Source organism: Parasteatoda tepidariorum, chromosome 11, assembly GCF_982258835.1.
Source record: "Parasteatoda tepidariorum strain Cologne lab strain chromosome 11, Ptep-v5.0, whole genome shotgun sequence".
NCBI lineage: Eukaryota > Metazoa > Arthropoda > Arachnida > Araneae > Theridiidae > Parasteatoda > Parasteatoda tepidariorum.
The window spans coordinates 702,647-715,418 of NC_141765.1; the positions used below are offsets into that span (position 1 = coordinate 702,647).

The 12,772-nt window shown below is 30.2% G+C and overlaps 1 protein-coding gene across 5 annotated transcripts in view; it reads left to right on the forward strand.

Annotated features, from left to right (window-relative positions):
* Positions 1-12,772, forward strand: part of Vps13B (vacuolar protein sorting 13B) — a 240,096-nt gene that overhangs the window by 121,027 nt on the left and 106,297 nt on the right. For all 5 annotated transcript variants that reach the window (XM_087154944.1, XM_087154946.1, XM_087154947.1 and 2 more), the window contains 2 exons: positions 3,881-4,050; positions 10,413-10,540. In XM_087154944.1, coding sequence (XP_087011070.1) covers positions 3,881-4,050; positions 10,413-10,540 — 298 coding nt within the window. The remainder of the gene's footprint in view (positions 1-3,880; positions 4,051-10,412; positions 10,541-12,772) is intronic.

Here is a 12,772-nt window from a genome sequence, read left to right on the forward strand (position 1 = left end):
GCTGAACATGATGCATTTGCCATCAAATAAAAATGCTATGAGGCACCTAGTCAAATATTGACCATTCTGTGAGGCAACCAGTCAAATGATACTAGATATGTGGCAAAAGGTTCTTTTAAATGTTATTGTGAAATATTTTAAAAAGTGTGGAATTTCGAATTCTTTGGATAGGAAAAAGAGTTTCTGTGGGACTCAGCAAATGAGGATGATGTAGAATCCATTGAAGCGTGGAATTCACATAATGACTCTATTAATTTTATTGAAACAAACACAAATGAAGTTCTAAAATCTTTAAATTTGTTATTTTATGGTACTGGAGGTGGATAAAAAATGGAAACACCTCTATACTAAGACATGTTTTCATATTTCTCAAGCGATACTAAAAGAATCATTTTATAAGTGTTTAGAACATACTTATGAATGAAGTTTAGAGTTTTGAGGAACCAACACTAAATTATAAAAGGAAAATAGTGTTTTTGAACACCCTGTGCCAAAAAATGTAGCAATAAATTTGTAACTTGTAGCAATCATTTTGGTTATTATATGCAATAATTGCACAAATTTTGTAAACCTAGTTTAAATATTTGTTTGTTCTAGTTTAAAATTCTAGTTTAAATATTGCTAGTTTAAATATTAAATATTTTACATTTTTATAAAAAAATATATATATATTTTTTTCGTTTTATAATTTTGCTATAACTTTAAACACGCTCAATAAAATTAAACAAAGCTTTTAGAATTATTAAAATTAGTTACTAAATTATTGCTTTAAAATTTGGGAAAAATTAGTTTAAAATGTGCAAGATATTAGTAATTGAAGTAGGTTTTTTTTATACTGCTCAAGCAATGAAAAAATTTTTAAAAAAATTTAAGTTTTGTAGAGAATTGTATTTTACCCCTAATGGAAAAAATCCAATTTGAATATCTAAAACATTTAAAAAGTTTTAAGTAATTTTCTTATTAGTTTTTGTATTTTTTAAAAGAAACTTAAAATGATAAAAGATTTTTCACAATTTTTTTTGTACTATTGAATAAAATTTATTAGAAATAACACTGGCATTGTTGGGGATCATGCCCATTAAATTATCTTTTCTTTTGCATATTTTCTTTCCTTATACAATCTTATTTTAGTGTATGAAGGTTTAATGTACAGCCTTATCATTTATTATTTAAATTTGTTGTATGATACTAAATAATATTTGTAGAAAATTCCTTATCGTTTTAAGTTTCTTTTAAAAAGGACAAAAACTACTTAGAAAATCGCTTGAAACTTTTTGAATTTTTAAAGTATTCAAATCGGACTTTTTTTTATTAGTTGCCAAATACAAATCTCTAAAAAAATTAAGAAAAAAAATTTTGCATTTACCAGTGAGTGTGCAGTATAAAAGAATTACTTTAATTACTCATATCTTGCGCATTTTTAAAAGAATTTTTCTCACATTTGAGAGCAAAAATTTTTTAACTAATTTTAAATAACTCTGCATTTTATCAAATATTTTGTAAGTTATAGCAAAAAGCATCCGAAATTTTTTTTTTTTTTTATATAAATGCCCATATTTTTGTAAATATTCAATCTAGGCTTACGAAATTTTTTGCAATTATTGCATAGACTCTGTAACATAATTGCTACAAGTTACAAATTTATTGGTACATTTTTTGCATAGAATATTCAAAATACTAATTTCCGTTTGTAATTTATTGTTGGTCCCTCAAACCTCTAAAAGCTTTAAACTTCATCAAGAAGAAAACACATAATTATATTACAATTAAAGAATATCAGGCTTTATTTCCGGTGCATAAGTCAACCCCTTAGTTTTCATAAAATTTTGGATGTTTAAAAAGTCTACTTATGCACCAAGATCTAGGGTAATTATCTAAAAAATATTATATCTATTAAAATAACAATAATATGCTTTGAAGAATAAATTTACTGCACATATTCAGTTGACATTTTAAGACAAGTTTTTCAATTTTGAAAATTTTTCAATCATATTCTTTTCTGTGTAATAGAATTAAGTATCCTTTGGCTTCTAAACTAATTGGTATTCATGTTTCTTGGTTTACTCAATTTGAGTAAAAGGCATGTGACTCTGTTTTACCTAAATACATTCTGATTTATCTTATTTATACATGCATTTTTTTAAAATTAATAATGTTTTTAAATTTTGCAAAGTCACATCCCGATTTATAGAATGTACATTTTTTGTGCAGCCTTTTTAAGTGTCTAATAAAACTTTAAATAGAATTGTGTTTCAATTAAAAAGCAATTAGACACTCTTGAATAAAAAATTGTAAATTGGAAGTATCTCAATTAGATTTATTCATTTTGGATTAATATTGAATCAGCCTGGTTTTGGAACTGGTTTCTCTCATACTCCCTAAACGTTATAATGTGTGAAGCAGTTCCTTTTGTATCAGTATTAGGCCTTTGATATCTGAAGCTGATACAAACTTTTTGTCTCATCTTAGGCAATCTTACTAAGTGTCTCTCTTAATTATGATTCCGTTTTATATTCAAATTATGTCTCTTATTGTTTTAATTTACTTTGTTTTTTTATGCATAAATTTTAAAATTTTTATTTTGATATACAGTACAGAACCCGTTATCCGGAAATCAGAAAACCGGAAAACCAAAAAACCGGAACGAAATTCGATAAATTTTCCCGCAATTTTTAAAAAAAAAAATTTTTTTCATCATAAGATTTTAGGATTTTTCTTTCTTTTTTGAAAGATTTTTACCTTACCATCATTTCAGAAATAATCATTAGTGTATTACTTCATCGTTTTTTCTTATTTTCAAGATTATTTCCAAATATTTTTTTTTATTTTATTAGTTGGGTTTAACACTAAAAAAAGGGCTTTTTGTAGCTATTCAGAAAACCGGAAAAATCAGTTATCCGGAATAGCGATAGTCCCGATCGTTCCGGATAATCGGTTCTCTACTGTATTTTATTTTAATAGGTTTTCATGTTATTTTATTCGATAGTTTTAAACATCAAATGGAATTTAATGTTTAGAAAAAGTATATATTATATCTGTGAAATAATTTTGATTAGTTAGTGTATTCGCTTCAATAAAATGTTCCATTCAAAGCATGATTGCATAAAATTTTAATAAAAAGTACTCTGTACAGTTCAAATAAAATGTTTTTTTGAAAAAAATTAAGGATTTAATTTTTAACTCATTATTTAGGTATTATCTACGATAAAGTAAAATATTTCTAACAGGAATGGTACTTAAACTAATTGTATACTTTCTTTTGCTATTACTTTCATAATAATCATAAATCGTAATAATAAGTAAAGATAACAGCTGATTGATTTCAATTAATACACGATTTCAAATTTCTACGTATATTACACGTTAAATAAGTTTTTTTTTAAGGAAAATAATTTTAATTTTGTATTCAATTTAAATCAACTTTTGTTTCATTTTATAACCAAAATCATTTCTGAGTCTGCAGTTTTAGTTAAATAAAGTTCTAGATAAGCTTATAAACTTAATGCAGACTTTTAGCGCTAATAAAAGCAATCGAAATTTTCTTTAATGTTTAACCTCAACTTATATTTGTGTTCTTAATTAAGATTTATATGTTTCTAATACTTAAAGTATCAGGTTTTCTGATACTTGATTATATCAGTTTGTAAGTGCCAATACCCAAAAAATGATATAGTAAATAATAGCCATTTGCAAAAATTTAATTATCCTATCCTTAGTTTTTACTGCATCAAAATAGTATATTTTTTATTCCCTTTTCTTAGTGTCCCTTGCAAATTTTTAGATTAATTTGGTAACCCTTTTTCATAAATTAATTTTTGTTTATTTAAATTATTCACTACTACTAGTTTTTATTTGAACTCTTAAAAATTTTATATTTCAGTAATGAAGATAATATTTATGACAAAAGAAAACCTCTCCTTTCTCCTCTTGCATTAGCAGCATGCATGTCAGTTGATTCTTGCTTTGATGCAAATTTAGTACCTCTTTTTCGTATGCGAGCATCATTTGAACTCCTTAAAATGATTTGCTATAATCATTTTGAGAAAACAGGTATTCACATTCTGATTTCTTACTACTACATACATGAATATCAGTATAATATGACACTTTCATGTTTAATAAAAGAAAATTCCTTAAAATGATTCATATTTTTTATTTCATTAAAAGAGCACTTTTAACGCAAGTTTATTTTCATATCAGAAGATCTTTAATCATTTCAGTGGCGTACGCAGAATTTTTTCAGGGGGGGGGGGTTCAGAATTTTATGAAACTACTAAAAAAAATTCGAGTATGTAATAAAACACTATTATTTCCCTAATTTAGACAGCTAGACAATTTTGACTTTTTATTTAGACAACATTGTTTAGTTAAAGTTTGATTTGATCTCTTAAGTTTACGAGCATAATTTTTTTTTAAAAAATAGGAGGTAAAATATTTTACTTTTATTAAAAAGTAGGAATTGATCAAGCCAGAAAAAAATACTCATAATGTAAGAGCTACCTAAATAATAACCGTATAAATGTGAATATTCTATAGAAAACCAATGAATTTGACCAAAGAATAAGAAAAAATAACTCACCAACAAATAACAGGGAATTAAACCAGTATACAAACACGCTAAAAATTTATTGATTTATACAGTAATATCCAAACGACTGGTTTTTTTGCAAGTTCGTTTAAAATGTCTTCTACAGCTGTGGTAAATTTTCTATGAATGTTTAAGAGTGCCAATCCATTCATTCTATTATTACCTGTTGAATTGCGCAAATAAGTCTTTATACGGCGTAAAGTCGAAAAGGATCTTTCATTTGCTCTCGTTGAAATAGGTGAAACGACCAATATTTCTAAGAGTTTAAAAAATTTTGGTGTTATATCTTTATTGCACATTCCAAGAGCATCTGCCGCAGTTTTTGGAACACTACCTTCATCTTCACTAATTCTTTTTAATCTTTTATACAAGAGTTTTAGTTCAGACTTAAGGCTTTCTTTATAGGTATCCAAATCTTGAGTGTAAAATTCCACTAGTGCTTCAAAAGCCTTTATGTTTGAAGGTTGGCAAATGAAAAAATCGGCAGGAAGAAGGCACTGAAATCCTTTCAAAATATCACGATGCGATACAAATCTTAAGTCTAATTGTGTTATAAAATTTTCTATAAATGGAATAAATACACTAACTCTGAAATATGTTTCAGGTGTCGATGAGGGAAGATTAGTTCGAATTTTCCGACATCCCGTTATTCTAGGGATTTATATGGAAGATCCAATGCTTGTTATCTTAAGAGAAGAAGAGCTGACATCAGAGAATGCTTCAGTGGCATTTTCACACATTAATTTTAGTTCTTTAATACCATCTTCTGCAAGACTCAATGCCTCTATCAAATCTATGCTTGTTTTTTGTAGGTATCTACAAAGATGGATTGTTATGGTAAAAACTTTGTAAAAGCACAAAAGAGATATTACGAACTGGCAATTAGATACTGTGCACAGTAAAGAACTAGCTTGAGTAGCTGATTCCTTATCCCTCCATTCTGATATTTTCTTAAGAGTTTAAACGATATTCTCGAAAAGTTCCACCACAGCAGTTACTGAGTCGTATCTTTCCATCCAACAGATTGCACATAGCTGTTTAATTTTCTCCCACTTAGAGCTGGTTTCCATCTCCTCTATTGCTGAAGATAGGACATGCTGTCTTTTTGGGGTATTTAAAAAGTTGTATAATGTTTTTAATTGTCCCTAAGCAATTTCTAATGCCAGTTATTCCACACGCATTTGATACGGCCAAATTGAGGCTATGAGCAGAGCAATGTACATAGAGTGCTGATGGGACAATACTTCTTACGTGGGCTTGTACACGATTAATTTTTCCACTCATTGATGCAGCACCATCATAAAACTGTCCACGTAACTTTTTTATATCAACTTTCTTAGACTGTAATTGATCTAATATTGTTGTTGCGATTGCTTTTCCGGTTAAGTCATGCACTGGAATGAATTGCAAAAACTGTTCGGTGATGTTAACATTTTCTTTATCGACATATTGAACGTATAACGATAATTGCTCTATATCTGCAATATCAGTTGTTTCATCTGCAAGTATGGAGAAGCAAGTGGCATCATTAATCTTGCTGACTAGTTTTTGCCGGATTAAAATATTACAAACCTCAATAACTTCGTTCTGAAATCGAGGGCTGGTATACTGAGCATTTTTTCTGCTTGACTCTAAAATGTTCTCATGAGTCAAATCAGTCTTACTTCGGAAACGAAGCAATGTCCGAAAATTTCCGTCATTCTCTTCACCTGGTTGTTTAGCAATTATTCCCGAATCCTTATGTCCTCTTAGAGCGAGACCGTGATTTCCACAAAATAGAATGGTTTCAATGATTGGAGTAATGTTTTTCATATTTTCTAATTTTCTTCTGCTTGCTTCACTGTCAACTTGTTCATCCACAGGTTTCATCTTTCCAAGTAAAATATCGTTTAATGTCCCAGCAGTTTCGATTTATTTTTTGTGATAAAGACATTTCTCATGTTCAGAAAATCGCTCTACTGCTTTTTTCCAGTTGTCTCATTTTACATTGCTCAGTTGTCCTAAAGGTTGCTTGCCAGAACCGGCATCATTTGGAGTGAAAAGTACACAATGCCAGCCAGTCTCGAAAACTATCGCGACTGGCAGGGCAGAAAGGAACCAGCGATGGGGACTCGCCCGTAACAGTATCGCGTGATTTTGGTTTCAAAAGTACAACCTTATTTAGTAAATGTTTTTTCAGTATTCTGAGAAATACCGTGAGAAAAAAAAGTAGGCATAAGGCAAATAAAAATATATAGTCTTAAAAAAATAATAGCCCACATAATTTCTACTAAAACTTTTATTTTTGCCATTTTGTCTCAGCTCAAGGGGGGAGTTTAAACCTCTAACCCCCTCCCCATTGCGTACGCCCCTGAATCATTTTATTAGTAATCCGTAATAAGGTTCTGATTGTTGATTGTTCAACAAAAGTTTATTTTCGGAAGTAATTTTGTTTGCTTAATAAACAGAATTATACATATTTTTATATTAATTTAACTGCTTTGAAATGTATTTAAAATAATTTATAAAAGAAAATTTGTGAAGCTAAATTAGTGCATGTTTTAATTAACCATTATTTTATTATTAGTTAATATTACTGTTTTGAGATGATTTTAAATAACAATCTCTATTATGATATATCATACAGTGACCTCTCACTTATGCACCACCTCTTTTATGCGCCTTTTTCATTTATATGACGATATTTCTAAGTCCCAGTACATTAGGTTGGAAAATAATGATAATCATCCTTCGTTTATGCGTCGCTCTAAAAATAAATTTTTCAATTATGCGCCGAAATTTTAGGCTAACATTTTTATTTTTTTCTTCCTTTAAACACTTTTTCCTTCCCCCCCTTTTTTTTAAAAAAAAAAGGTTTCAAATTAAAAATTGAAGCAAATAAGCAATTCCTGTTACAGATAAAAAAATTATGTTGTTAAATCCTATCGAATAGCTCACTTTTCTTTCTCCTGTGAACTTCACATTTTTGCTGATTTAGAAAGACATTCTTTCCACATATTTGAATAGGGTGTCTTATCTGTTACACCAACAACAATGAAAGCCCATTCATCTTTAAGAAAATGACCATTCCTCTGGCCCAGAGGTTAGTTTTACTCCCATGCTGCTTTCTAGAAAAAAAAAGACACCTGGAATACGAAAGATGAAAGAGACCGCTATCACTTACTTTCAGTCAGATGGACATCTCAAGTAAATAAAAGGAGATGGTATGTTCAGTGACACTAATAATCAAACAACTTATTGTGCAGCATATTATGACGCCAAGTACTTTCCTTAGAAATTTATCATGTGACGTTTCACCCTCTCCCATAAAACTCAAATGTTTTGTGAAGAACTGGTCATTTATGTCTAACTTGAACTTGTGTAGCATTTAAGATTTGCCTCTTAACGAAATGGCAAAGAGAACGAAATTGAGCTTATCTTTTAAGGTGGATATCATAAAGAGATTTGATGAAAATCCATTAACGACTAAAAAAGCTTTAGCTGATCATTTTAAAATTCCTGAATCAACTTCAAAAGAGATTTTAAGAAAAAAGGATGCAATTGTTGCTGCTCAACGGGAATGTGGAATTAAATCCTCGAAGAGAAGTCATATTCAAGGTGGAAAGTTTCAAGAACTGGAAAGTGTTTTATTAGAATGGTTTAAAGAGGCTCGTGCTTCCAACATTCCGGTTAATATAGAATTACTGAGGCAAAAAGCAGTTCATCTCGCAGAAACTTTGAAAATTGGAAATTTTTCAGCTTCACATGGATGGGTGGAGAAATTTAAGATCCGACATGGCCTAGAAACTCGTACCATATCTGGTGAAAGTGCTAGCGTGGACGAAAAGACTGTAGAGCAATGGAAAGATGAATTAAAATCTTTAATTAATGGTTGCAAACCAAAGGACATTTTTAATTGTGATGAAACTGGTTTGTTTTTCAGGATGATGCCTAAGACAGCATTGGCATTTAAGGGGGAACCTGCCACGGTGAAAGAAACAGTAAGGAACGATTAACCATTTTATTATGTTGTAATGCAGATGGATCAGAAAAGCATTCCCCTTTTATTATTGGCAAATCAAGAAAGCCTCGCTGTTTTAAAAAAATAAGGCGATTTCCCTGTGAGTACTCAAGCAATAAAGCAGCATGGATGACCTCAATTTTTTTTTTACCTTTTCTTCATGCATTTGGAAAAAAATGGAAAAAGAAAACAGAAAAGTCCTCCTTTTTATGGATCAATGTCCAGCCCATCCACGAGACTTACCAACTTTTCAACACATCAAAGTAGTGTTTGTTCCTGCAAACTGCACGTGCAAGTTACAACCTTTGGATTTAGGTATTATCCATTCCTTGAAAGTGCATTATAGAAAAACACTGATTCGTCGATATCTAGCAGAACTGGAAACAAGTAAATCAGCAGCTGCCGACGTAAAGGTTTAAGTTCTGGATGCCATGAATATGGTATGCGCTGCATGGAGAAGCATTGGACAATCCTGCATAAGGAATTGCTTCAAAAAAACTGGATTTATATTTTCAGATGAAAATGAATTTATAGATCAAGTTAGCGAAATTGAAGAAGATTGGGATATCGATTTTAGTGATACCGAGTGGAAAGCTGTATCAAACGAACTTGTTTCTTTTAATGAATTTATTGCCTTTGATGATAATCTATTAACAACGGAATTAAGAGACATTGATGACATCGCGAATGAAATGGAGGATGATACTGACGAGGATGATAAAGCTCCTCCAAATCACACAGCATTATTAGAAGCATTAGACACTATTTGTGACTATTTACAATTTAATTCTTCTTCTGAAACTCCCTTATCCCATTTAAATGAACTGGAAAAAACTGTTTTTGAAATACGTCGGCAAAAACAAATACAAACATGTATTAAGGATTATTTTGTAAAAAAATTAATTGTCTTTAGGTATGTTAAATTTTTTCTTTGTATAATTATAGTATACAGTATAAATATTAACATTATAACAATATAAATGTTAAAACTTAATCTTTAACAGTATAAATATTAACACTTAATCTTTAGAAACATATTTATTCATATTGTCACTGCAATTTACGATGCGTTTTAGAATTTTGAAGTTTTTCACTTATGCGTCTCTTTCACTTATGCGCCTTTTTCAATTCGCCCCTTACACCGGTGCATAAGTGAGAGTTCACTGTATTTTCATGCATTTTAGGTATCTTAAAATAAGACTTAACCAAATGTCCCGCAGTGGACTGATCGTTAAGACACGGTTCCCAGCAGATCACCGAAGTCAAGCATCACTGGCTACGGTCAGTGTGCGGGTGGGTGATCACTTGGATCAGCCTGCGTAGGGACCGAGGGTGCGCGGTATCGGCCCTCGTTAAACTGTTCTACAGTAAAGTGCTCGACTTCCCGTGCAGGTTGTCGGGCTACCAAAGCGGAGGTGTCATCCCCTCTGCAGAGGATCAAAATTGCGATGTCATTTTTTCGGATCATCCTCAGGGATGTTTCCCAGACCGTCGCCAATAGCCCATTGTGCAGCTCTAGTGCAACGTAAATGAACAACAATGACTTAACCAAATTGAATTTTATTTGTAGTTAACTAATTATATCATTTTAATTTGTAAATCAATATAATCTATATGTAAATCAATATTTGAATTTGAAAATTTATTTGAGTCAATTAAAAAGTGAAGTGATAAAAAAATAAAACATGTAGTTTCTTTCTTATTTCTCGATTTTTAGGAATTATTATAGAAAATCTTCTATTATAAGAAAGCAAGATTATTTTAAATGCATTTTTTTCTGAGGATGCTTTTTCCCTAGATTATTTCAATTTGATTTTTCTTTAGGGTGTTCTCCTAGTCTACATCCATTTGAATTTGATGATGAGTGTCCTTCTAATCAAGAATTTTCAGCCGTTTCTTTTGTTAATCCAAATATTTCTTACTCAAACTGGAATTCAAAAATAAAAACTGAAGTATGTTTGAAATAATTTTTGTTCTGTTTGTTGAGTTATTTTCTCTCTATATTTTATGCATTTTAGAACCTTAAAGTAATTTGCCATTAAATGTATGACCTAATAATTATAGTAAAACCTTGCCAAAGTAAAAATTTAATTGATTGGGCCAAATATCACTAGAGGTATGTTATACTGAGATGAGAAAAGAAATCTAATTTTAATGGCCTAGGCAGCTTTGTATTTTAAGGGCATGACACGGGGTAATCTCCTTATGACGTTATACTGGTGGTTTATTAATGTTGTAAAACAGTTTCAGCTACGGTGTTGAACTTAACGCAGCTATCCCTTCAGACCTCATAAAGTCTAACAATAAATTCTACCAATAATTAACGATAAATGGTAGAAACTAATTTATTGCCATTTACATAAGTTATTGGTGGTCGAAGTCAGATATTCTTTTTGTAAAATGCCTTCATTCAAATTACAAAATGAATGTTATTTTGATAAGGAGGTAAATGTTGCAAAGTATGGAAAAGTAAGTTTGGTATATTTCTTAATATAAGCTGAGAATTTTTAGAAAATTTTCTAAAGCTGAAGTGGGTAGGGGGAGGCTTATAATCCTATCCACTAACATTGAAAATCTCCAGAAATACATTGTCAGCAGGGGTGGATAAAATAATGGAAACTCTTCTTATTCTAATACCTTCTTTATACCGTATATTCCGGCGCATAACGCGCGCCGGCGTATAACGCGCATCCGTAATTTCTAATAACTTTTTTTAAATTTTAAGATATACTCTTCGTATAACGCGCACGAAAATTTGGATTGTACATGTGCAATATCTCGTCTAGTATCAATAGAAAACCAGAAAGCCTTTTAGTGTGGGACATGTTTAGGTCCCACCTTACAGATAATACAAAAAAATTGCTGAAAGAATGTAACACCGATATGGCAGTTGTTCCGGGCGGATTGACACCATTAGTTCAGCCATTGGCTGCTTAAACAAACCATTTAAAGCCAATTAAGGAAAACAGTGGAACACTTGGATGTTGGAGGGCGAGAAAACCTTCACGAAAGGAGGACATATGCACCATGCAAGTTTGGAAACAGTTCGCGAATGGATATTAAAAGTATGGGATGAAATTATGCCTGAGATGGTTAGAAAATCATTCAAAAAATGCAGCATTTCAAATAATCTGGACGGATCAGAAGATGACTGTTTATTTATGGATGAGGGTAACACAGATGATGAAGATTGTGATGACATGCCTGAAGAAATAACGGAAGACGAATATAATGAACTATTTATGTAATACGAATATAATGAACTATTTATGTAATAACGAAAATCAATAAAGTATATAGGTAAAGGTATGTTATTTCTTTAAAATAAAAGTATTTTTCAATATTTAAATTTTTTTAATTTATAATTTTTTATATTCGGCGTATACCGCGCACTCGTAAATTCCAATGTTGTTTTTTGTATTAAAAGTGCGCGTTATACGCTGGAATATACGGTATTTTTCAAGAAATAATTAAAGAATCATTTTATAACATCAAAAGTGTTTATATCATTTGATTTCTCATACTTCTCAGTGAAGTTTAGAGGTTTGAGGGACCGACAATAAACTACAAATGGAAAATAGTGTTTTTGAACACCCTAGGCCAAAAAAATGTAGGAGTAAATTATTAACTTATTTTATATTTGTTATTTTGGTTATTATGTATAATTATTGATAATTGCGCAAAATTTTGTAAATCTATCTGTGGTATTTAAGGAGATATGGGCATTTTTAAAAAAACTAGTTTTTTTTTTATCTTACATTTTTTGTTTTGTTGTTGTTGCTATAACTTCAAAAATATTCAATAACATCAAAAAGAAAATTTGGAGCAATTTAAAATTGCAAAATTATTGCTTTAATTATTCTTATTTGAAAAGTTTCAAGCGATTTTCAAAGAATTTTTGTACTTTTTAAAAGAAACTCAAAATGATAAGGAGTTTTCTGCAAGTATTATTTTGTATCATAAGGCAAAATTAAATAACAAATGATAATTCCTTACAATAAACGTTTATGCACCGAAATATGATTGTATAAGAAATGAAAACAGGCAAAAGAAAATATGCTTTAATGGGGGATGGTCCCCAACAATGCCAGTGTCATTTTTAATAAATCGTGTTTAATAGTACTATAGTACAAATGAAATTTGTGGAAAACCCTTTATCATTTTGAGCTTTCTTTTAAAAAGTA